We start from the raw sequence: 25471 nt of genomic DNA on the forward strand, positions 1-25471 counted from the left end.
GAACCAGTGGTATAGAAATTTAATAAAGCAAATAAAGGTCACGCGCATCCGGAGGCGGCCCATCCTGTTTCACCACCTGAGGCGAGATGGGAAGCGGCTGTCCTGCACATGCTCAGCCCACCTCCCCCCTTGCCACCCCGCCAAAGCCTCTCTTACCAGGGTGCACAGCTGTGCGTTCTGGCGATATCTCAGGAGAGCCCAACCAGATTGTGCAGAGGCCTCTCATGGGGCTCTTCAGAGATCTCACCCAAGACCAGAAGCCACCCCAGCCGCCTCTCCAGTAGCAAGGGTGGTGGTAGAGGGCATCCATGGAGGCACCCCATGGATTTGTCATCTTTCCGCAGGGCCTGCAAGACAGAGCTGTTCCGCCTGGCCTTTGGATCCCTGTGTTTTCCTCCCTCATGGCTTGTGTTTTATTGTAATTTTATTGGTGTTAGCTGCCCTGAGCCCGGTTTTGACTGGGGAGGGCGGGGTATAAATTAATTTATTATTATTATTATGATTCTCCCACCTGAGGTGCCTGCCTCAGTCTACCTCATGGATGGGCCAGCCCTGTGCGCATCCGTCACGCAGCATCAGGGTGAGTGGGCAAGGAGGCAGTGGCTTCACTTCAGCACACAGTCGCCTGGGAGAGAGTCAGGCTTTGTGGGAGCAGGTTCCCCAAAGCAGGTCTTGCGCTTGAGTGAGGGTGAGGTGCTGTGGGATGGCACTTGGCAGGCATGCAGCCAGGAGGGCCAGCATAGAATCACCAGGGCTGGCACCAGACTGCCCCCCCTACCCCCCAACTGAGGAAGACCCAAGGGGGATAGAGGTAGGGTTAGTGTGAGTCTCGCTGACTCCCAGAGGAAGCCATGGCATTCATCCCTGCATGATGCTGAGCTTAGCGTGTGTCACTGTAGTTCTCCATCTGAATACCAGCTGTGGAAAGGGCAAAATATTTAGAGGGACTCAAGTGCCAAGATAGTCTGTGGAAAACGGGATTCTTTCATAGCTGGTCGCCAGATCTGAGCCAAGGACTTCTTTGAGCAGCTGGGAGTTTGGGGGGAGCTCAGGGCTGGATCTGGAGTAGGACCCAGAAGCCACAGCGTCAGGTTCAAGGGGGTGGGGGTGCCATCTGGGTTGGTAGAGGGAAATCAGCTTTTTGCAGGGACTTCTCAGTTCTCCAGTGAGAAGAGAGGTTTGGCCAGCCGCAGGGTTGCTGCGCTGCCTGTTTTCTCCTGGGCAAGCCAGGAATTTGTGCCTTTGGGGCTGCATTTGACTTTCCAGGGGCTGAAAGTTGTGCTCTGTCTGTTCAATCCATCCATCCGTTTCCCATCAGCTGCGAAAGTGGCCCAGTTAATCAGGTAGCAGATCTCTCTCTGCATATGTATTGCTTGGAATTCAGGTGCTTACAAAAATGGCAGGTGGCACCTGCATTTCATTTAGGACAAATTTCTCGTCTCACATACAGGAAGGAATCCCTCCCCCTCTCTCCTCCGACTACTCCTGCTATGGCACACATGTGCTTCACCTAAAAGCCATTTGCTCCCTGCTTCAAAAATACTGTTCTGGCCATATGGAGATTGAATCATCAGGTTTCTAAATTGCTGTTCTCCTTAGTCAAAGGCCTGGAAATGATGCCTTATGAGGAACGGCTTAGGGAGCTGGGTATGTTTAGCCTGGAGAAGAGAAGGTTAAGGGGTGATATGATAGCCATGTTCAAATATATAAAAGGATGTCACATAGAGGAGGGAGAAAGGTTGTTTTCTGCTGCTCCAGAGAAGCAGACACGGAGCAATGGATTCAAGCTACAAGAAAGAAGATTCCACCTAAACATTAGGAAGAACTTCCTGACAGTAAGAGCTGTTCGGCAGTGGAATTTGCTACCAAGGAGTGTGGTGGAGTCTCCTTCTTTGGAGGTCTTTAAGCAGAGGGACCCAGGTGACGCTGTGGGTTAAACCACTGAGCCTAGGGCTTGCTGATCAGAAGGTCGGGGTTCGAATCCCTGTGACGGGGTGAGCTCCCGTTGCTTGGTCCCAGCTCCTGTCAACCTAGCAGTTCGAAAGCACGTCAAAGTGCAAGTAAATAAATAGGAACCGCTACAGCGGGAAGGTAAACGGCGTTTCCATGTGCTGCTCTGGTTTGCCAGAAGCGGCTTTGTCATGCTGGCCACATGACCTGGAAGCTATACGCCGGCTCCCTCGGCCAATAATGTGAGATGAGCGCGCAACCCCAGAGTCGGTCACGACTGGACCTAATGGTCAGGGGTCCCTTTACCCTTTAAGCAGAGGCTTCGCAGGCATATGTCAAGAATGCTTTGATGGTGTTTCCTGCTTGGCAGGGGGTTGGACTGGATGGCCCTTGTCTCTTCCAACTCTATGATTCTAGTCTTGGGCCCTCATTTGCTGCTCGTGGCATAAGTTAGCTAAGGCAAATATATGCAGCTGAGAAAAAGCTCATGGGGAGATGTGCCAGAATGTTTTCAGCTTCCTGCTTTATTTATATAGTCTTAATAAGTTAATTTTGTTAGTATTTATATTTTGACTTTCTATGTGAGCCAACTTGTAAGGGCTTTGGGCCTGAGTGGTGGCAGAGCCCAGCTGGCTATCATTTAGAGAATAAGCAACCCAGAGGAGGCCAGAGGCAGCCTGCAGACCCTGCTCTGGCTCTCTTGAAGGGCTCTGGAGCACCAGATGCTTGGCTCCTGGCCAGCCACTGGGTGGTGCTCCAGGCCCACTTGGCGGATCAGCTTGCTTGCTCAAAGGCCCAGCAGGCTGCCTAGAGAAACTGGGCAGGTGAGGATGCGGCCAGTGTCCCACTTACAAACTCTTGGAGCTCTTCTTCCTCCAGCTCAGCTCAGCTTCTGCACTGGTGTGCAGACATTACTGAGTGCTGGAACTACGGGCCGATTTGTGTGGCACAGCAAACTGTTTAGTTGTAGTATGAAAAGTTACAGGAATTGAACAGGAGACTCTGGGGCGGGCACTGGGTGGAAACAAAGCAACTTCTCTGCCCAGCCCAGAAACTCTTGCAGGCGTAAAGAGCATTGAGAGCAGGATCATGTATTACTTCCCTGAAACCATGAATCGCATGAATCGCTAGGAATGCACAATTAATAAGGCAGGTGGAGGAGTCCCTAGCTGGCTGCCCTCAAACAAGCCAGGCCCAGGGAGCCAGGTTTCAGACGGTGGTTTGTCTGGAGTGAAGCAAACCACAGTCTCCTGTGTGGCCCCCACACTAAGCAGAGGGTTGCAGTTTGCTGGATTCACATTCAGCTGTTAGCCATTAACTCTGACATGTGACCGAGGCGTATGGTATGACTGGGGGGGGCGCACATCTCCACTCTGCCCTGATCCTCACTGGGTGGCCTCAGGGCAGCTGTTATTTCTCACCTGTAACTACCTCAACCATAACTGGTCCCTCCGAAACTGCAAATAAATTGTAAATAGGTAAGGCTTCAATTGTTGAGGTGTTTTTACATATTTTGTATGCCTTGTGTTTATCACTGGAGCTCCAGGGAGCCCCTGGCCAAGAAAACACCGCACCAGGGGCTATGTTTGCAAAGCTGGGGCGGCAGGTGGAAGGGCCCCTTGGGGAGCTGGCTGCAATTGGCGGACTCAGTGGGCCCCCGTCTCCGCAGCCTTTGCACTTCTTGAGCCCTCAGCCTGTCCCTTTAGAAGGCAGGCCGCCGGATAATGCACACCTCAGCAGAGGCCCAGATGTTTTGCCTCCAAATGGCAGTGAAGAGGTCTAGACACAGCTTTTCAGCAGGAGTGACAACAACGCTCAGCACCCATTTCAACCACCCACCTTTGGCTCAGCCTCTGACAGCCCCAGGCAAAGAGGCTGCAAGGAGGTCAGAAACAAACACACCCTTTGGGCTTCTGGAAATTCTGAGGTGCAAGGTGCTGTGCATTTGAAAGTTCCAAAGGAGTGAGGGGTTCTCACGCCAAGACCCACCCCACCCCCCGGCAATTTCAGCACCAAAGCAAGACACAATAAATGAAGGAAAGTCAGGAGCTGTATATATGCAAGCTGCTTGATCAGCCAAGTTTATTCTAAGCAGAAAAACTGAAGTTTCCTCACAAGAGAATTTGGAATGTGGTCCCAGGTTCCCAACCCTCCAAGAAGCAACAGGCAGCCCCCTCAGAGATCCTTGCTTTACTCTGGAGACAGATTTTAACCCAGAAACAGCAGTGCAGAAGGGGGCAGCAGGACACTACAACAAGGTCCTCCCCAGGACAGGTGGGTGCTACACGGCAGTAAGCGCAGGGCCTTCCCACCTGTCCCGACGGCCTGAGGGCTGGCAAAGTACAGCAGCCCAAAGGCTGTGCTGGTCGAGACAAAGCAGCAGCTAGCGAGGAGGAGCAGGCAGAGTCCAGGGCTGGTTGGGGCCTCTGCAGGCTACATGTCCGGAGGGCAGTTCTGCTGGTCGGTGGGCATCATGCGAGCCGTGTCGATCTTGTAGGACTGCAGAGTGCTCTTGAGGTGCGCCACAGTCTCCGGGGGCAGCTGGCGTCTTCTGGACATGATCCAGGCGTAATCCACATGGAAGAGCCAGAGGAAATTCGTGCAGGAGTAGATCAGCGTGTAGTTCTCGTAGTCTGTGGAGAGAACCCAGTAGGGGGCTGCCGGCATGACTGGAGGGAAAAAGAAGAAGATCAGGAATTGCCACCTGCAAAAGAGCTGCTGGAAGAGCTGGGGCTGCTTTGGCCGGCAGGAAAACGGAGGGACAGGAGAGGCCTGGCAGCATCCCTTCATTTCCCAACAAGGCCTCCCTTCTGTCCGGGGCAACAACACAGCCCACGATGCAAAGGGAATAAGGAGCCTGTTCAATGGTGATTCGGAGCCCAGCCGTCCCAAAGGGAAGGTGGGCAGTCAGAGACTTCACTGACTTTTATCAGTGAATGAAAAGGCAGCCTTTAAAATAGATGTATCCTTGCAGCAGGGAATGAAGTGGCAAAACTCACAGCCGGCAATCAAGGAAATGGCTCCCTGTGTGTTTCTCATGAATGAGGCCTCCATCTGCTTCCTTGCCATGGTTCTACTGAAGAGGGCAGGTAGAAGGAAGCTACATTGCACCAAAGAAGCAGATCATTGATAAAGGGATCGAAAATGGCCAATAGTGTGAGGCCTTTGTCCAAATCTATGGCGTGCTCACAGCTGGAAGACACTGTGCGCTGCAACACAAAGGGCACCGCGGGGCTGAAGGGGCCACTCCAATTGTCAAGGGGCTGATGAGGAATGGTTACAACTTTGGGGCAAATTCGGAATATTGTGGAGAAAGTCAATGCAGAGAGGTCCTCCAATGAAGCTGTGTGTTGGAAGATCCAAAACAGGTAAAATAAGCTGCTACTCCACACAGTGCAAGCTTAAACTATGGAACTCGCTGCTGCAGGAGGCAGGGATGGCCACCAACTTGGATGGTCCACCAAGAGGAGTGGGCAGTGAGAGGATTGCCAATGACTACTAGCCACAATGTAGCCAGCAGAAACCCCTGAAATGGGGCAGATTCCATTCTGCCTCCACGGTTGGCCTTGCAAGCTGCATCCTCCATGACCAGGGTGGACCAGCTTTTCCAGAGGAAGAGGAGCCCCCCCCCTTACTTACACCAGTTAAACTTGACCTGCAGCTTCGCCGGTTCATGGTTGTCTTTTGGGAAGGCTTCCCCCTCAATCTGGTTGATGGAGCCGTCAGAGCTGGAGGGAGAGCAAGACGTGCAGCAGGTGAAAGAGCAGCCCCAGAGAGCAAGAAACCGTTTACAAAACAAGAAACAGCATGGACACATCTGCAACTGTGTCTGGAGAAAGTGGCCCTGGCCACAGTCCCCTTGTGCCCCGGTGGCATTCAGATCTGTCTGCTTGGTGGGAGGCAGGCGGGGCCTTTTCAGCAGTGGCTCCTTCCCTGTGCAATTCCCTCCTGCACTTTGTGTGCCCAGTTCCCTCTCTCTGAGATTTTAAAATGGGCCTTTGAGATGCAGCTATTCCTGCTCTTGGTTTAACTAAATGTATAATTTTAAACTGCCCCTGTTGGATGTCCTGATCGTGCAGGTTTAAAACCTTCTATGTCTCTCTTTGTGAGCTGTCTTTGCCGGTGGGTCTTGGGCCCTGGAAGGAGTCACCAAAACACCTAGATAAAGGCAAGCCTGCAGACTCCTCAGCCAGAGGGAGGTGTTGGGACAGGAGGGCCACCCAGGAACCCAGCAGGAGCACTGCAGCTCTTGCCCAGCCACCCCCTCCCCAAACCACGTAGAACCCATTTTTCACCCCCCAACTCCTGACAAGCAGGAGGAGAAAGATACTTACAGGAGTTCTTTGTTCACCACTCTCACTTTCCCATTTTTCTTGAGCTCATAGTTTGCCTGGATACATTTCCCTTTCTCAAAATTCGATGGCAGCTTCTCGATCTCGTACCATTTCCCCTGATACTGAGAGAGAGGAGGGAACACACGGTCACTCCATATTCCTCCCATCCTCTTGAAGCACTGCTGTGAAACATGCTTCATCGCATTGAAGAAATCTCCTTCTGCCCTGCTTTTCCCTGCCCAGCCTTGGCAATGCCCTCCCCACCTTCACAACACACACACACACACAAACACACAAACACAAACACTGTGATAAGGCAGAGTCAGCGAGGGTTTCCTCCTACCTTGTTGACGTCAAAGCCCTCCTGGACTGGAGGGTCTGGACAGCTCCCCGCATGGAAGGTTTGCCCCTGGGTCCCACCGAGGAGTCCCAGGATGAAGGGGAGCAGCACCCAGTGGCCTGCCATGGTGATGGGCGGGAGCAGAAAGTGGCTCCCTTCCTGGCGGGGAAGAACAGCACAAGGGTCAGGGAGGGGTTAGCTACTAGATGGACCTTGGGGTCCAACTCTGCAATTCTATGAGTCTGGCAGTGCTGGGGTGAGAGGAACCCCCTGCCCTGCCCTGCCCTGCCCAGCACCACCAAGGCAGTCATTGAGCAAGGCTCAGAAAAGAAATGGCTTGGGTGAAACTTCATCCCCAGGTGCCTGTCGAAGAGAGAAGGCCGGCGGGGGGGGGGGCAAGAAGAAGGCAAGGTTTGGCTCACAACTCCAGCTCAGCCAGGCGACCCAGCCAGACCCTCCAGGGCAACTGCAAATATCATCACCAATAAGACAGGTAGAATCGCTTTTTGGAAAAGAATCTTGAGACCAATGATGTAATTTTTATTTCATTTGAGAAAGTTTATCTCCCACCCATCCACATTAAGGGAGAGAGAGAGAGAGGAGAAAAGCATTGTGATTCCTGCACTGCAGGGGGGTGGACAAGATGGCCCTTGGGGATCCCTTCCAACTATGATTCTACGATAAGCCAAAGTGCTCCGATTGATAACCCTGGGGCTTGTTGGGCAGGCTGCAGCCTCTTGTGGCTTCCAGGCAGAGGAAATGGGTTTGCAGCCACTCTGGGCTCTCTCATTACCTCCTTGGGTTTTTAACTCCCTAGGAGCAGTCAGCCCATCTCAAGACCACGCCAGTTCCAGAGCAGAGGCATGGGTGGGAACCCCCCCCCCAGGGCAGGCCATGCCCAGCTGCCTCTGGAGCCACCTCTGGGGAGTCTCTTACGAGTCCCTTCATCCAGAAGCTGGGTTGGCAGAACTGGGGGGCGGGGGGGGCAACCTTAGAAAATTGAGGCAAGGTGGAATCTGTTTTTGCCTATGCTATTTTAACTTGGGGGGAGTCTTAAATTATTGTTAATTTTTCTTATTGCTACTGTTATTGTTTTGTCCTTTTTGTAAACCACTTAGAGGTTTGTCTTTTTATAGCCAAGCAGTGTATAAATTTTATGAAATAAGTAAACAAAGTTGTGACAACTTTATTATGTCTTCAGACTATTAGAGATGTACTTCTGTTTTGCAGTTTAAAATATCTTTAAGATATCAATGACTCCCCTTCTTCTCTTTCCATGGTTCATCATAAATCCCTGCATATTTTACAAAAACCATGCCATTCAGTATTCCATTATTGCATCCATCAAAACTTGTTTACACTGCTGCCAGCATTTTCAGCTGTATACAATTATTTCCCATATATTCAATAAACGTTTTCCAATCTTCTTTAAATGTATGTTCTTCCTGTTCTCTTATTCTACAGTATATGTTAAGTCTGCCTGTTGCTCATATTCTGTCAACTTAAGTTGCCATTCTTCTTTAGTTGGGACCTTGCTTTCAGAACCCAACATTGCTCGTTTTCCATTTTGGGGCTAACAAAACACTGGATGCAGTAGTAGCATACCTAAATAACCTTTTTTGACACCTGGGAATTTCAGTCTGAATTATCCCCAACAGAAAGGACTGTGATTTTTTTGGGAGGGAAGTACTTTTAAACATTTATTTTCAATTCATTATGGATTATTTCCCAATACTCTTTTTCCCTTTTACAAGTCCACCATATATGAAAGAATGTTCCCTCCACCTCTTTTACACTTCCAGCACTTATCTGATTCTGTCTTATAAATCTTAGCAAGCCTACTCGGAGTTAAATAGCATCTGTGAATCATTTTCAGGTAGTTCTCCTTCAAAGAATAACATGCTGTAAACTTCAAGTCACTTTTCCAGAGTTTTTCCCAGAGGTTTAAATCTATATCGTGTCCTGTATCTATTGCCCAGTGTGTCATTGAGGCTTTAACAAACATTTTGGGCTAAAGTTTCTCTTTGTTTTGTAGAAGTTTTTTTTCGAATTGTGAGCTTTGGTCGGAAAAGCCATTTTTTCTATCTAATTTAAACATTTCATGTAACTGATGGTATTGTAACCACTCCGTAACGTGGCTCCTTATATTTGTACTTTGGGGTCTTTGTTTTCTCTTTCTTTTTTGTCAAAGAGCTCTGTTCAGTATCACTTAGGCTTAGCATCCTTATTGTAACCAAATCTTTGTCCTCAGGGGAGCGAAGTTGAGCTTCTCTCCATAATTTCACAAAATTTTAAAGATAATAATAAGCAACCTTTGGCCATTTATGGGTTGCATGGTCAGCTGCTGGTCAAGCATTTATCCCTGTTGGTAATTCTGGAGGGTCAATGCTTGATTTTGAGCCCTTTGAACCTTCTTCTTCTTTCTTCTTCTTTGGCGATCACTCGTATCTGAGTAAGATTGTCTTCCATAAACACGGTTTTAACAATGGGTCCGTAAGTAACTGTGTTGAGCCAACGCTTGCATGAAAAAACAGCCCAACTCCAAGCCCCTCCAGGCAGCCTTTGTTGAGATCCCCTCCTCCCCTTGCCTGTGGGAAGGAAGCCCCCTCAGAATGTAGTCTGCCTTCCACAAGCCTTCGAAGAAGACCCAAAGAGACATGGTCTTGGCCTACCTGAGCTCAGGTGGTGTCTCCTGTCTGCTGAAACTTCTCCTCCTGTGAACCAGCAGCAGATGCTCTCCAGCCTCTCTGGAAAGGATCCCTGCGAGGGCAGCTCCTTTTATGAGCCTCTCTGGGACTGGGGCTCCTGCCCTGACAAGCCACACCTCCCTCCCCTTTCACTCATCCCTTTGTTGCTGGCAAATGGTGCCAAGCCGGGGGGCAGGCTCTTTGGCATCAATGCCCTTGCCGCTTTGAAAGGGGGGCGTGTGTCCTCCTCCCCACCACCAGCAGCTGTCTTCTCAGTACTTGGCAGTCATTTCTTCAGAAAATGGACCCCAACTTAAGTCCTTATATTTTTTTTAAAAGTTTGCCTATTCCCATCCCCCCTTCAGCTAAAGATTCAATGCATTTGTGTCGGGAAGCAAAAATAACTAGGAGAAGCAACAAAACTCTACCGACATAGAACAAAAGGAGGGATGGGAATGCATGCCTCACTGAATGTTATTCTATGCCGCCTTTCCAATCAAATCCTTGATCCCATTGCCCAAGGGAAGAACCCTGGGCTCCAAGTCGAGATTGTCCCTCCCACACCTTCAATGAAAGGCCACCATTTCTTACCTTGGTCCTTGAAGGAGGTAAGGAAGAGAGACAATCCATTTACTAGATCAGGACTGATGGTTTGGAGAACAGGGAGCCAAAGACTTCACCGCCGGTCCCATTCCTGGGTCACCAGCTTCCTCGGCATTTACACAAACTGTGACCTGCTCCCCAGAGGGAAAGCAATTTCGCAAGAGGAACTGCAAGGTAAATGAAAAGGCACTCACGCAACCTGTTTCAGCTAGCTCAGGTTCATTCTTTTGTAGAGCGTTTGGAGCGCAAGGAAGAGGACCTAGACACACTTCCCTTGCTTGAATCCTGATGCAGAATGTGCCACAATGAATTAGCAGCACGATTAGCAGTAGCAATGGAAGACCCAGGCTGAAGTACCCCTGAACATACGGGGGGAAAGTATCTGGGATGCAGCAATGTCTGAGCATCTCATCAGAAACAGGAGGGCAATGAAAGGCATAACAAATAGAGACACCTTCCCAGAAATGGGGACCCCTTTCTTGGACCATGTTATTTATCAAAATCAAGACCTTCTTATACAGTACCAACTGCTCAGTATTCTCAGTGGAGAGGTTACATTAAGTCATATGCTTTGACTGTTGAATGTGTAAGTGTAGGTCTGGAGACAATGGATACCAGTCAGTGTATTGCTTGATAAGAGTTTAATGTTTTTTGTCCCCAAAGCGCCAGGGGGCTGACTGGAACATGGCCCACGGGCCAGCCCCTTTCACTCTCTGCTTGCCCTGGCTCGGGAGCTGCCCCTGAGCTCTCCCTGCTCCTGCCAGACGGGAAGCAAGTTGGCTGCAGGCCCTTGAGGAACATATCTTTGTTGTACTACAACTCCCATAATCCCTGATCACTAGCCCTGCTGGGTGGGGAAGTTGGGAGTTGTAGTTAAACCACAGCCGGGGAATCAGGGCTGGGGGGACAGATTCATAAGACCCCAAGACTACAACTCCCACCATCCCTGGCTAGGAGAACCAGTGGTCAGGGATGATGGGAATCGTAGTCGAAAAACAGCTGGAGACCCAAGTTTGGAAAGCCCTGCCCTAAGACATGGACGTAGCTAGAATTTATTAGGCGGGGCAGGCTTTGTTAAGGGGGCAGAACCGAGTTATCTGCAATGCTATTGGTCAGTTAGTTACATATTTTTATTTATTTACTTGATTGAGGGGGGCAGCTGCCCCCCTGCACCCCCTCTGGCTATGCCAATGCCCTAAGAAGAGCTTCCTGGATCAGGCCAAAGGCTCATCTAGTCCAGCATCTTGTCCTCACAGTGGATGTACAGATGCCCCAAAGGGAAACCCATCAGCAGGATCCAAGCACAAGAGCCCTCTTCCCTCCCGCAGCTTCCAGCAACTGGGCTTCAGAAGTACTGCTGTCTGTGACGGTGGAGGCCGAGCAGAGCCAGGCTGGCTAGCAGCCGGGGAGAGCCTTCTCCTATCCAAGTTGGGTGGCCACCACTGCCTCATGTGGGAGGGAGTTCCATAGTCTAACTATGTGTTGAGGGAAGGAGCCCTTCCCATATGGGGGCGGATTAATACCTCAGAACAGCAACCTGAGCCCCTGAAGGGCCGAGTGCATCACAGGTGCATCCACCCTGATCTCTCTCTCTCTCTCTCTCTCTCTCACACACACACACACACTTCGGATGACACCCACACCACACAGTTAAAGCATGTGACCTCCCCCCAAGAATCCTGCTTCCCAGGAGCACTTGGGGGGGGCTGCCGGCCGGCCCTGGCAAGGTCTTTCCTCTTGCAAGGCCTGGACAGGCACCTGACACAGTCAAGGCAGTGTGTCACCTGCCAATTAGGTGAGAGTCATTGGCATTTTGAGCAGAGCACATTCTTGTTTGTTTTTTATAGAGTTCTATATTGCAGCAGCAACCAGCCCCAAGAGCTGATGGCATCCGTCTAATCCTCTGCGGTGTCCTTGAGTAAGAGGCCGCAGGAGTGGGAAGAGGGGCAGGTGAGTCCTCTTCCTCCAACACTCATTCTTCACAGACTCGGATCATCATCTGATCCCATTACCTGGCAGGAGTCAACTAGCTGAACAGGTGTCTCCAGCCCAGGTGCCTTCCGGTCCTTCTCTGTGCATAAGTTTGGCTCTTCCCCTTTTATGCTTTTCATGAAGATACACCTCGTCTTGGGTGGCTTTGGGGCAGGAAGGAGGTTCAGGATGCAATCCTCAAGTGGGTGGGGGAACCCCAAGGCCTTTCATCCGCCTCAGCCAATGACCTGCTTAGGCTCTCCCCACCCGGGTGAGGGGGGACAGAAGGGCAGAGGGGGGCTTGCTCCTTCCTCCACACTTTCCCTGTTTTTATTCCTTAAATAATTTTCCTCCCATTGGGAAGGAAAGGAAAGGAGTAAACAGGAGTACCATCTACACCCCTACTCCAAGGCTGGGGGAAAGGTGTGGGGTCCTTTCCCTGGCCCACCCCCTTTTGCCGTCCTTCTAATGGATACTGACAAGCTGGAACGTGTCCAGAAGAGGGCAACCAAAATGGTCAAAGGCCTGGAAACGATGCCTTATGAGGAACGGCTTAGGGAGCTGGGTATGTTTAGCCTGGAGAAGAGAAGGTTAAGGGGTGATATGATAGCCATGTTCAAATATATGAAAGGATGTCATATGGAGGAGGGAGAAAGGTTGTTTTCTGCTCCAGAGAAGCAGACATGGAGCAATGGATTCAAACTGCAATAGGGAAGATTCCACCTAAACATTAGGAAGAACTTCCTGACAGTAAGAGCTGTTCGGCAGTGGAATTTGCTACCAAGGAGTGTGGTGGAGTCTCCTTCTTTGGAGGTCTTTAAGCAGAGGCTTGACAGGCATATGTCAAGAATGCTTTGATGGTGTTTCCTGCTTGGCAGGGGGTTGGACTGGATGGCCCTTGTGGTCTCTTCCAACTCTGCGATTCTATGATTCTATATCAGAGTTCTGATATCAGCAGGACACAAGAGTCATGGAAGAGCAACAGGGAAGCAGGACAGGGCTTCAAAAAAAGGCGGGGGACACCTGGCTTACCAGTAGTGCATGTGAAAAGGATCTAGGGGTCTTGGTGGACCACAAGCTTCACAGAGCTGCATCAAGTGTCCAGATCAAGGGAAGTCAGAGTCCCACTCTCTCCTGCCTTGGTCAGACCCCACCTGGAGTCCGGTGTCCAGTTCTGGGCACCACAATTTAGAAAGGATGTTGGCAAGCTGGAAAGTGTGGAGAGGAGGGTGACCAAGATGATCCAGGTTCTGGAAACCAAGCCTTATGAAGAATGGTTGAAGGAGCTGAGGGTGTTTAGCCTGGAAGAGGAGACCGAGAGGAGATAGGAGAGCCACCTTCAAATATCTCAAGGGCTGTCACAGGGAAGAGGGAGCAAGCTTGTTTTCTTTGTCTAAATTTTCTTTTTCTTTTTTATAATTAAAACAATAAACCAAATACAAAGCACACATTTAGTTTTGACTTCCCTCCACCCCTTCCACAGTTCATTTATTTTCATTTCCACTACATATTCTGATTGTTACCAATATTTCCACTTTCTCAGTTTTATATCCCAGTAACTGTTACTGCTGAATTTACTCTATTACTGTTAACTTTTTAAGATGCTTACAATAATTTTCCAGATAAACTACAAAGCATTTTCAATCTTCTTTAAATATTTCCCTATCTTTTAAATATTTTTCCATTCTTCCTTTGTGGGTATTGTGCCCTTTCCAATTCTGAGCATATATACCATTTGGGCTGCTGTGGTTGCATACATAAGATATATTTCTGATCCCTTAATACACTTACATCTTGTTGTTGTTGTTTAGTCGTTCAGTCGTGTCCGACTCTTCATGACCCCATGGACCATAGCACGCCGGGCACTCCTGTCTTGCACTGCCTCCCGCAGTTTGGTCAAACTCATGTTCGTAGCTTCGAGAACACTGTCCAACCATCTCGTCCTCTGACGTCCCCTTCTCCTAGTGCCCTCCATCTTTCCCAACATCAAGGTCTTTTCCAAGGATTCTTCTCTTCTCATGAGGTGGCCAAAGTATTGGAGCCTCAGCTTCACGATCTGTCCTTTCAGTGAGCACTCATGTTACATCTATTATGCCTAAAAGAAAAGCTTTTCTTTTAACTTTTAACAAATAATTTTTTAAAACATTTTTTGCAGCTCGTTATATACAATATCTTTTTGCATGTTCAGGAGCCGGCTTGATTTCTCTTCCTCTGGAGGGCAGGACTCAAACCCATGGCTTCAATTTACAAGAAAGGAGATTCCGACTCAACATCAGGAAGAACTTTCTGGTGGTAATAGCTGTTCGACTGTGGAACAGGATTCCATTGTGGACTCTCCTTCTTTGGAGGTTTTTAACCAGTGGTTGGGTGGTCACCTCTGACAGTTATGGAGGCTTTACTTGAAATTCCTGCATTGAGGGGGGTTGAACTAGAGGACTGTTGGAATCCCTTCTAACTCAACCACCTCGGATTCTATGAAAATGAGATCTCCCCCTTAAGGCAGAGAGGAAGGGAAGATGCTTCCATGGGATTGCTGGGTGATAATTTTATTTTATAAATAAAGACATCCAATAACTAGAAGGCATGTTTCAAGGGGAATACGCGTATTTGGTCAAAACTTGATGCAGGACAAAAATAGCAAACGCAACGTGCCATTTTAATGTCTTAATGGAAGTTTATTTTAATTCACAACAACATGGGAACAGGCAGATAAAAGTGTTGGAAAAATTAATGGCCATCCGTTGTGACAGCCATTCATGACGTTCCAAGGAGCACATCAGAGCCACCGGAGTCCCAGGGACAGGAAGTGACACACACACATTTCTGGAGGCGGAATCAGCCCCAACTCCTGAACTGCAGAACTGCAGAACATTAATGGTGGCTTGTGGCACACGTGGGTGGACGATCAACTTCTAGGTGTCCTACTTTATGGAGGACAGTCCTCACTTTGAAGGCCTGTCCTGGTCCGGTTGAAAGGCAAGGAAGAGTAAGAAGAGAGAGCTGCCCAGAGCTGCCCCCCCCCAGATGAAGACTGCGGATGGAGCAGGTCACCTGGCTAGTCTGCCCCACCAGACATTGATGCATTAAATGACAGCAGATATTTACTACCTTTGCATCTATACATGTACAATGTAGATATAAAAATAAACAAACAAATAAATGAAGTGTATTTATATCCCGCCCTCCCTGGCCAGAACTGAGCTCAGGATGGCTAATATTAGACTATATAATACATTAAGACATCAAATTACAGATAAACTGTAAATCGCCCTGTGATCCTTGGGTGAAGGCAGTATAGAAACTTAATAAACAAAAAAAATGATGCAGTAGCATATGCACATTGTAGATAAATGTGTCCTTTTGTGAGGGGCACTTTTCATGCTGCTCTTCAAGCCCATCGGGTCCTTTCGAAGTGCTTGCATGTGAGCAGGTGGCTCAACCTCAGGTGAGATGGTTTGTGGGCAGCAGATATGTCACCCTACGTAAAAGCCAAGGTGATCAAGATTGTTCTGTGCCTTGGATGAATGCTTTTGTGGTGCTGGCAAGTACCAGGCCCAAGATGCTTTACCTTGGGTCTGGGTTTTCCTTGAACGTGTGTGGCAAACGCGCGCCCCCTCCCTCCCTCCCTCCCAAGGCAGCTGCCCTCCTTCCGCTCAGCTGCAGAGGGAGAATCTCCTTCTGGCTGCACATTCCTGGACAGGCCTGTGCAACTGTCCAAGGGGCAGACAAAGGACAGAGAAGCCGCAGGTCATTTGCGCTGATGCCAAACGCCTCGTGGCATCAAAGCCCCCCCCCTCCAGCTGCCTGAAGAGCCCTCCTGGCAAGAGCACCAGGCAGGATGAGGCCTCCGGTTCCACAGACCCTTCAGGAGGAAGGTGGCCTCTCTCTCTTCCAGAGGAAAAGCCCCCTTCACTGGGGGAGGAACGTGACATTTGGAGACCTCAGAGGCTGAAGAGGATCCCTTTGAGTAAGACAGGGTGGCCATACATCAGGGATTTCCTGGACAAGTCCAGTTTTTTGGGGGGCAGCACCCCCATCTAGGAAGGTTTATGCATTTGGGATTAAATGTGCAGGTTTTGGAGGTTTTTATTTTTGCTTCTTTCAACATTTTTTAATGCGCTGTGTCCCAGAACAGGAAGCAGGCATCGAGGGGCCTGGAGCGGCCTGGTGGGGGCCAGGCCAGGCCCCACACTGGTCCCCACAGTCACCTGGCCTTGCGTGACCTCAGGGCCGCTCAGCCTCCCAGCGTGAGGAGGAGGCCAAAGACAGCAAAGGTAAGAGAGGGGAGGAAAGAAGGGGGGAGCAGGCAGGTGAGGAAGGGAGCGAGGGAGTTGGAGGTGGGGGTCTGAGTTTTTGATCCCCAGAATATGGCAACCCTAGAGTCAGATCGCTGCGCAGTCTCACTTGACTCCCAGGAATTCATCCCCTGCCCTATAGCGAGGAATTGGGGGAGGCAAGAGGGGCCTCCATCACTTCTCAGGGCAGCAAATAATATTTACAGTAGATGCCTGAAAACAGACGCAGCTAATAAACCCCAGAAAGGCCGACTGAAGCAAGAGGGGCCAATGAGGCCGCCGCCCTGCGGAGAATGGGCTGTCCTTCGTTGGAGGTTTGAAAGCAGAGGCTGAATGGCTGCCTTAGAATCCTAGAATTGTAGAGTTTGAAGGGACTCCGGGGGTCATCTAGTCCAACCCCTGCAATGTAGGGATTTCAACTGAAGCATCCCAGACAGGTGGCCATCCAACCTCTGCTTCAGATGTCAGGGGTGCTTGTCCAAAGCGGGAGAGGAGGCCCTCGGGAGCCGGCCAGACCCCAGAGCTAGGAGTACCGGAAGCTGCCTGGGCCAGACCAGGGCAGACCTCCAGAGCAGCAGGGAAACTGAGGCAGCTGGCCTTAAATCAGCTTTAATAGATGCCAAGCTCCTTCCAGTCCCTGACTGAAAGCCCCCCCGGGAGCTCAGAAGCCGAGCGGGTGAGGAGCCACAACATCGCCATTCTTCACCAGGGCATCAGAGATCCGCTTCATGTCGGCAAAGGACTCCTCCCAGGCCAGCGAATTGGCTTCCCGCAGAGCCTGGCGGACGCGCTGGAAGGCCTGTGGGGGACGCAGGAGGAGCCGTCACCCACCCACGCACCCATGTGGGAGATCAGTCACGGCCACCTGACACGGGGCGGCAGCTACAGGCACCCAGCGCATTGCCAGGCCTACAGGCAAAAGCTGGCAAGGAAGGGAAGCTCTGGGTTCTTCCAGGACACAGCTGCCCTGCCAGGCCCAGCCTGGGCAAGAGCTGGCGTGGGGCGGGCACCCTGTGAGCCCCCTTGTTCTTAGCCCCAGGAGAGGCCCGTCACCAGCGAGGCTTCATCCAGGCCGGCTGGCGGAAGCTTCAAAGAGGCACAGCCAGGTGCTCTGGCAAGAGGCCCAAATAACTCCCTGCAATTATGGCTAATTGAGGAGAGAAGCATTTCACACCTGGTCACATCCTGCAAGGCTCAGCTCATGCCCTGCGGACTGGGAGGAGGAGGAGGAGGAATGGATCACCCGGTGACTGGGGGAGGGGCAGCCAGGAGGAGGAAGGTCAGAAACCCACCCAGAGTCTGGGTCTGAGAAGCCTCCATGGGGCCAAAGGGAGGACATGGCTGAGCCCAGGCAGAGGAAGGGGCTACAGGGGTCCTCCTCCCACCCGCCCCCTACCCCCCCTTGCCTCAAGGCACCAGGCCCGACACAGGAGCTCCTCGTGCTGCGCTGCCGGTTGCTTCAGCCAAAGAGAGCGGCTGGCCCTGGAAGAAGAAAGGGGGAGCAAGGGAAGGCCAGAGCCCCAAGGAGGGGAGCCCAGAGCCTGACACAGGCCTCCCAGGGGACAGGCCCCACCCACCTCAAGGTCCCCCCTCCCCTAGGTTTGCAGAGCCTAGGGGCAAACCGTGGGGCCCTTTGCTCCTGCCCTGCAAAGGCAGACTCCGTACCTGGAGAGAGCCACAGCCATGGCGTAGATGTCGATGGCAGAGTCCGCCACGCGCTTCAGGTGGAACTGCTGGTCTGATGGAGGAATCGGGGGGGGGCACTCAGGCAAGATTTGGGGAAGTGCCTGTTGCAAAGGGCAGCTGGCCTCTGCTTATCGCTCCAGACTTGGATTATGACCCCCACCCAACCCATGACACAGCAGACACTGGACCTGCCCCACTGTGTGGCCCCCCCCAACAGCCCTTCCCAAGAACACCCACAGAAAGTTGTGGGGCCTGGCTGGTCCCCCACCTTTGACAAGAGGCCTCCACGCCCCACCCCAGAAAGTCAGGCTGGGGTCTCTCCCCTGCCCCCCATGGCTCCTGATCCAAGGAGGTACTCGAGGTCCAAAGCAGGACCTGCCTTTTGTTGGGGAGCGGGGGGGGGGGGGTACCTGCCACTGCAGCTCCATATTTCAGCAGCAGACTCTCAACCGCTTCCCCAAACAGATCAATGGCCTTGGTGACCTGGACGGAGGAAGAGCAAAGGGCTGGGCTAGCCTGGCATGCACACACATGCACACACCCCTCCGCTCCCCCCCCAAGCTGAAAATAGTCCTGATGGGGGCTAGCAGCTTTTCCTTTACAGGCCCCTTCCACATCCTGTTTCTCCATCAGCTGCTCTTTGCATATTTACAGTACCTGCAGGCACAGAGATGGCATCTCGGAAAGACCAGGCGGAAGAAGCAGCTGGAAAGTCATGCTCCTTTGGGTCAGGAGCCTCAGCCCCCCACCCCACCCCACCCCTGGGGGACAACATCCACCTCTCCGGCACTTCTAGATCCTCTGGAATGAGAGGAGCTTGCCCTTCCAGGCACCACCTGGGAACAGGTATGGAGGGGGCTCTGTTAGGACACCCCATCAAGACACCCACTTAGGGCAGGGGTGGGGAGCCTTCAATAATCCATGGGCCCACTTCATCCTGCCAAGGGGTCTCATTTGACCCACCTTTTTCTCAAGCCAGGCCTACCTGCCCATCACTGGGAACCTCAGCTGATGGGAGGTAGGACAGGGAACTGGGTCACGCAGTCAAGGCAACAGGATTCAATTCCTGCTCATCAGCCGAAAGGCAGCAGTTAAAAGCCTTTGCAAAAGCACTCTTTGAAGCTGCTCTGTCCTCCTTAAACAATCAGGGGCAGAAACAGGAAGTGCAGCCTGTATCTTACAGGCTTCATTCTGCTATCTGCCACACAGACCCCCACCAAAGCTGCTCCAAAGAGTGCTTTTGCAAAGGGCTTTGAGGCAGCCCCAACCAGATGTCAAATCTGGCCCTTGAGGCTGATCCAGATCCTGTGGGCCATTGAGCCAAAAAGCTTGCCTGACTTGGGGTGTCCTCTTCACTGGCACAATGGAAAGAGGACCTAAAGTTGCAACAGCATCTCAAGATACGCTCAAAGGGGGACTTGATGCTTTTGAGGGGACCAGTTTTTGCTGGCAATGTAACAAGTGTCTGCACACAAAGATTATTTGTGCACATAGCGCTGCACATGCTTTGCTGGTGTTTCCTGCTTGGCAGGGGGTTGGACTGGATGGCCCTTGTGGTCTCTTCCAACTCTATGATTCTATGATCTCCAAGATTTGCTTCCTTGCCAACACATGGATCCAATCACAAGTGTGCTCCAAACGCCTTTTTATCCCAACATGATGTCTCACCAGAGTCGCGCAGTCATCCAGGTCTGGGTGAACCACACCCTGCAGAGACAAGCCACTGGGAAGCCCAACTTTCCTGCGGTGGAAGGAGAAAGGAAAGGAGATGTGCAGAACTTGGAAGGGGATAGAAAGCAGAAGGCCGATGGAGAGCAAACCAGGGAGTCTTGTGGGCTGTCCCTCCTGGCTGTTGCATCAGACCAGAGGGTAAAAAACGGGAAAAGCTCCAGTCTATTTATCTACTTGCACTGGCATGCTTTCGAACTGCTAGGTTGGCAGGAGCTGGGACAGAGCAATGGGAGCTCACCCCATCGTGGGTGTTCGAACTGCCAGCCTTCTGACCAGCAAACCCAAGAGGCTCAGTGGTTTAGCCCACAGTGCCACCGGCTCCCCCTCAGACCAGAGGAACACCCCAGGCACCTACTTCTGCCCCCAAGCTGGACATGGGGGGGGGCTCACAGTCCCTCCCCAATAGCCCCAGACGTGCTCCTCACCGTTTGGCTCTCATGATGATCTCCTTGCAGAGGGCTTCCACCTTCCCCCAAGGATTGGAGAGGGTCCTCTGAAGGCGCTGTAGCTCCTCTCCAGCATGCTATGGGCAGAGGGAGTCGCCCTGCTCAAAGGAGGTTCAGCCCCAAGGCTGTTTCTGCAAGAGGGGTGGGAGTGGGGCATCCCACCAGAGTCTTTGGGTCAAGCTGGAGCCCTGTTGGGGGTGGGGCTGGCTCAGAGCAGAGGGCAGCTCTAGCCCATGAACTTCCTCTAAGGTTCCCACCCACAAAGGACCCACGGACAAGCCATGGAAGAAGGGGCCGCCCAGCAAGGTAGGGTTACCGGAGAGATTGTGACCTGGCTCAGGGAGAAAGCTCTGCCACGAACTCCTTTGGGCTTCTCAGCCTCCATTAGAAAACAAAACTAATGGAGGCCTACCTCGTGGGGTCGGTGTGCCATCTAACAGGCTGAATATGGTGCTGGCAAAATGACAATTGTCCATGACATCTGCCTGGGCTCCTGGTTCACTCCTGGGCGGCCTCTGGCTGCTTTCTCCCAGCCTCCCCAGGGTGGGAGCCATCAGCAGCCAGCTCCTCTGCAAGCAGGCAGGCAGGCAGAGGACCATGGCTTAGGGGGCAGAGCACCCCCTTTGCACTCAGAAAGTACCGGGTTCCATCCCCCATAGCAGCACTTCCAGGTATGGTTGGGAGGGTCCCCTGCCTCGAATCCTGGGGAGCCACTGCTGCCAATCAGATGGACCCCAGGAAGGCAGCTGCTTGCGCTCATAGTGCCATCTAGTGGCGGGTCCTGAGGGCTTTGATTGACGCTTGTGGCAGCCAAAGAAAGGCTGGGTGAATTCTGAGAAGGCCAAGGAGGTGTCAAGGCAGGCAGGCCAGAAGGCAGGGAGGGCCAGTGGAAGGGCAGTCCTGGTGAAAGGCTGGGGGGGGCTCACCTTCATGCCCCCCAGCGCCACAAACAGGCGGAGGATGTCGTTGGTGCCCTCAAAGATGCGGAAGATCCTCAAGTCTCGCAGGACTTTCTCCACTCCCGTCTCCTGCCCAGAGGAAGCAAGGTCACCTCCCCCCGTTCTGAGGCTCTTAGCCTGGTTGGGGCCCAAAGGAGCCCCCCACTCCACCACCCCCACCCCCGAACCCAAGCAGGAGCACTGACCTTCATGTAGCCCATCCCGCCCAGGATCTGGATGACTTCATCGGTCACTTTCCAGGCTGCCTCCTAGGGATGGAAACAGCCCAAGGCAGCAAGGGCAGCCTCAGCTGATCGGGGGCCACCACCCCAAAGGCCTTGCTGGCCCCCTCTGGGGCCTGAAGCAGGAGGCCAGGAATTTAGTCTCAAGGAGTGCCTCCTCAGGAGCTCCAGAGGGTGCCCACCCCAGCCCACCCCCAACTCATGCCCCACCCCCCTGTGAGGCCAATCAGTGTCTGCCTAGCAGAGGGGCCAGGGATGGAGGCTTCAGAGAGCCGGCCTGGCTTCCTTGGAGAGACACGCCCCCCACCGAGCCACCCAGTGGCAAACTGCATGCTCCGCTACCGGGGTGTGTGGCGTGCATCCTGGGGTGGGGGGTGGGGGCGCCCTGATGGCCCCCTACTGGAATAGCGGTGCCGGGGATGGTCCGCTCCCTCTGCCCTCCCGCTCCTCCGCCAGGGGACCCGCCCCATCCATCCATCCACTCACCGAGGCGAAGATTTTGCTGATGGCAGCCTCCAGGCGGTAGTCGGGCACCTTCATGTCCATGTTGGCGCTCAGCACGTAAGCCATGGCCTGGAAGGGGCGGGCAGAGGCACCGCTGGGCACCCGGCGGTGGAAGGGCTCCCAGGAATCCCCCCAGGCGCTGCCGCCGCCTCTTCCTGTCCCCCAGGGCCAGTCCTCAGGCGTCGGGCCGGACGGCCCCCCCCCTCACCTCAGTCACGTAGAGCAGCATCGCCATGCGCGCCAGCTTCTCCTGGATGCTGCCAAAGCGGCTCAGGGCGCTCCCGAACTGCTGCCGGTTGGCCGCGTGCTCCACCTGCGGGCGAGGCAGGGCAGGGCAGGGCCGAGGCCTCAGCGCGGGCAGGGGCGCGGGCCGCTCCCTCCCTCGCTCCGGCCCCCCGACGGCAGGCCCCGCTCACCGCCTTGCGGAGGACGCCGCGCATGGTGCCGGCCAGCGCCGAGGCCATCCCAAAGCGGCCGTTGTTGAGGATGTGCATGGCCACCTGGAAGCCGCGCCCCAGGGGGCCCAGCAGGTTCTCCGCCGGCACCTGCACGCCGTCGAAGTGCACCTCGGCCGTGTTGGAGCACTTGATGCCCATCTTCTGCTCCGGGGGGCCGCTGAGAGAGAGAGGGGGGGGGGCTCAGGACTTGGAAGGGCAGCGCGGCGCGGCGCGGCGCGCTCGGCTCCATCCCGGTCCCACGCGCAGCCGACGGCACAACCAGCCGCGTCCCTTTAGGCTCCTGCGCCGGTGGCGGCGACCAAGGGGCGAGGGAAGCGCACTCTGCACGTGTCCCGAGGCTATTCCCTCCTCCCAGCACGAGCCGGACCGTAGCCGCCCGTCCAGGCATCTCCCTGCGCTCCTCCGGGTGCAGCTGCTCCCCTCCTCGCCTCCCTCGCCGCCTCCCGCGGGGCTCACCTGGTGACGCCCTTGAAGGCTCTCTCGACAATGAAGGCCGAGATCTTGTCCTTCTCCTCACCCGTCGTCACGTCCTTGACGCGCGTCTTAGCGAAGACCGTGAAGATCTCGGCGGTGCCGCCGTTGCTGGAACACAGAGGAGTTAGCGACGACGCGGGGAAGCCAGCTGGGCCACGCGGGGGGGGGGGAAGGTCCTGATCCGGATCTGTCCCTCACCTGATCCAGATCTTGCCACCATTGAGGGTGTAATAGCGCTCGCAGGGACTGAGCTCCGCCGTCGTCTGGATGGAGGCGGCGTCGGACCCGCTCGACGGCTCCGTCAGGCAGAAGGCCGCGTAGACCTCGCCTGGCGCAAGGAGAGACGGGCCGCTCATTCGACGGGGCGAGCCGGCCGGCGGACTCCCGGGACTCTCAGAGCCAGCCAGAGCCCCTCTGCGGTTGGGCGCGGCCGTCCCCGGGCCTCTGGGCGGCGGCTAGGCTGGTCTCTCACCCCTGCGGCTGCTCGGCAGAAGGGGACCCGACGGTCCCCGCCCGCGTCCCCTGCCTGGTATGTTCTTCCGACAGCGCTGCTGCCCTCGCCGCCCCGGCAGGTCTCATTTCAGGGCTGAGGGGCCCTGCCACGACCCCCGGGAAAGAGCGCACACGCCTCGCCCGCGCGGGGTTGCGCCAGTTGAGCGTGGGGAGGGGGGGTCCAGAAACTCCGTCGCTCCTTCCTCCAGAAGCTTCTTCAACCCCCACCCTTCTGTCCCCTGTGCTGTGCCCAGGCCATCCCCCCCCCCACCTTGCCAGGAGCCCTCGCCATCGCTTCCACCCTTGTGCCTTTTCTAGAGGGGGGAGGTTGTCTTACCGGTTGCCAACTTGGGCAGGTATTTCTCCTTCTGGCTTTTTGTGCCAAAGAGCAGGATCCCCTTGAAGCCGATGGACTGGTGGGCACCGAGGGCGATGCCCACCCCGAGGTCATGCATCCCGACCACCTCCACCATGCGGGCATACTGGGGGGGGGTTGAATTGCTCTGAGGTTGGCATCCCACGGGGCAGGCAGCCATTTATTCACCCAGCCCCACAAGTCAAAGATGGGGGGGTCTCCCCAGGGAGATGATTTCCCCTTGGCCCATCAGACCTGGAGCATCAGTGCGCGCACACACCCCACCACCCCCACGTGCTCCCACATCTCTGCGAGGGCAGGAGCTGCATGAATAGGGAATTCTGGCCCCTTCTCTGCCTCTCACCCCCACCCCCACACACACACTCCATATCAAAGGCCTCCTCCTCCTCCTCTGCAGAGTCCCATTGGACCCCCCCTCGCCATCAGTCCTTCTCACCTGCGTGTTGGTGAGCCCGATGCCCCCCAACTCCTCAGGCACCTGGAGGCCAAAGCAGCCCATGTCCTTGAGGCCGGCCAGGGTCTCCTCCTCGATGCCCTCCAGTTCCTCGTTGGCAGCTGGATCGTTCACTTCCTGCCCACAGTTTGAAAAGAACAAAGCAAAGGCAGAGCCTCCCCTAAGGCCACTTTCCTGCGGCAGGGAGTTCCAGGGAAGATTTGGCCTAAAGCAAGAGGCCTCCTCCTAGGACTGGTTTGCCAAAATGAAAAAGGGGGAAAGAGAGCGTTGTCTTCTGATCCAAAGGGTCTGTCCAAGTTCACAGCTGTGGATACATTAGCAGTCAAGGATCCAAGGGACAAATCACTCTATACCCAAGAAGATGGAAGAATTATGTTTTGTCTTTTAAAGGATTTCAAAAGTGAAATCTGAAAAGGTGAAAAATGATACTTTTGCCAGATTTTGCATGTCTGAGCAATGTTTTCCCAGCTTTATTATACACTTCCCTCCGGGGCTCCACGGCAGGATTTGTTCTTGTGTGGACAAGTGCCCAGGTGTGCCCTCTCAGATGCCCACCCAATCTTGCTACACACAGCTGCCCAAGGATTCGTTTGGCAAAATGGAAACTGCAGGCCTGAGGGTGTTGGCTCCAGCCTCCCCCTCCGGCCTGGGAAAGGTGTGAGGGAGGAGACCTTCCTGGGGGGGGGGGCTCAGCGGATCCATCTCTGGCAGTGGCCCTCCTCCTCCTCACACACACTCACCTCAAAGAAGCGGCTGCAGGGATCCACCATGGCCTGCAGGGACTGCGCTTGCTCCTGGGAGAGAACTGGGGGGGGGCAGAGCAACTGGTGGGTCAGCAGCAGGATCACACCCCGCACCCCACCCCTCAGAGACCTCCACTGGTCAGAGAGCAGCAGCCCCTCTCAGCTGAAGTGGCCTACCTGAAGGGAAGGGAAAGACGTTTTGGGGGGCCAGGTGCCCGTTGAATATGTTTGTGACAAAGGATGTGGATTCCTGAAAGAAAAGGAGATGCTTCCTGTTTGGGGTGGCTGGCAGTGGCACAACAAAGTTCATGCAAAGTGCCTCCTGGAACAGGTCGGCAGCTTCCAGTGGGGGTGCCAGGACCCCTCCTCCCTCCATCTTCTGTCTCCTTGGCCCCCTCATGAGCCTCAAGGCCACCTTGAACCCGCTTCCCACCTCCTGCCAAAGCACCTGCCCCAGCTGTTTGCCCAGCGTGCCTTCTCTCAGGGTGGGGGCAGTCCAATGGAGTCCTCTTCCATGGGGCCTCAAAGCTCCCAGGCAGCCTCACTCAGGGCAGGGACAACACAAAGCCCCCATTCACCTTGGCATAGCTGGAATAGCTCGCTTTCTGGTCAGGCACAACATAGGAGGAAGGAGGCAGCAGCCTGGAAGAGGAGGGGCAGGAAACATGGCGGTCAGGAAATCACGGAGTGGTAGGCAGCCCCTGCCCCCCATGAAGCCCATGAGACGCAGCAACCAGCTCAGACTCT

At 53.9% G+C, this 25471-nt stretch overlaps 2 protein-coding genes across 2 annotated transcripts; both read right to left on the reverse strand.

The window, feature by feature from the left end:
- Positions 1–3999: 3999 nt before the first annotated feature.
- On the reverse strand, positions 4000–9404 carry APOD (apolipoprotein D). The gene is made up of 5 exons (XM_035132861.3): positions 9297–9404; positions 6628–6783; positions 6285–6406; positions 5590–5678; positions 4000–4619 (listed from the first exon to the last, which is right to left on the reverse strand). Exons 2-5 carry the CDS (start codon positions 6748–6750, stop codon positions 4384–4386), a joined length of 570 nt encoding a protein of 189 aa, XP_034988752.1. The 5' UTR covers positions 6751–6783; positions 9297–9404; the 3' UTR covers positions 4000–4383.
- A 7437-nt stretch (positions 9405–16841) lies between these two features.
- LOC118093983 (very long-chain acyl-CoA dehydrogenase, mitochondrial-like) lies at positions 16842–25471 on the reverse strand. Its single transcript, XM_035133865.3, has 18 exons — positions 25303–25471; positions 24902–24974; positions 24722–24786; positions 23964–24098; positions 23489–23633; positions 22858–22987; positions 22642–22767; positions 22144–22342; positions 21936–22040; positions 21710–21796; positions 21188–21250; positions 20970–21071; positions 20023–20120; positions 19535–19607; positions 18277–18349; positions 17846–17918; positions 17587–17662; positions 16842–16979 (listed from the first exon to the last, which is right to left on the reverse strand). Exons 3-18 carry the CDS (start codon positions 24749–24751, stop codon positions 16842–16844), a joined length of 1653 nt encoding a protein of 550 aa, XP_034989756.2. The 5' UTR covers positions 24752–24786; positions 24902–24974; positions 25303–25471.

The sequence above is a fragment of the Zootoca vivipara genome, chromosome 5 (assembly GCF_965207765.1).
Source record: "Zootoca vivipara chromosome 5, rZooViv2.hap1.1, whole genome shotgun sequence".
In the NCBI taxonomy this organism is placed as follows: Eukaryota; Metazoa; Chordata; class Lepidosauria; order Squamata; family Lacertidae; genus Zootoca; species Zootoca vivipara.

Excerpts from the sequence above, each read along its gene's own strand:
- APOD (XM_035132861.3), bottom strand. The coding sequence starts at position 6,750 with ATGGCAGGCCACTGGGTGCTGCTCCCCTTCATCCTGGGACTCCTCGGT. Across the intron at positions 5,679-6,284 it reads GTGGTGAACAAAGAACTCCT|CTCTGACGGCTCCATCAACC; the intron begins GTAAGTATCTTT and ends CTCTCCCTCCAG. Across the intron at positions 4,620-5,589 it reads GCAGGTCAAGTTTAACTGGT|TCATGCCGGCAGCCCCCTAC; the intron begins GTAAGTAAGGGG and ends TTTTCCCTCCAG.
- LOC118093983 (XM_035133865.3), bottom strand. The coding sequence starts at position 24,751 with ATGGTGGATCCCTGCAGCCGCTTCTTTGAG. Across the intron at positions 24,099-24,721 it reads CCTGCAGCCGCTTCTTTGAG|GAAGTGAACGATCCAGCTGC; the intron begins GTGAGTGTGTGT and ends AACTGTGGGCAG. Across the intron at positions 21,072-21,187 it reads GCGGGATGGGCTACATGAAG|GAGACGGGAGTGGAGAAAGT; the intron begins GTCAGTGCTCCT and ends TCCTCTGGGCAG.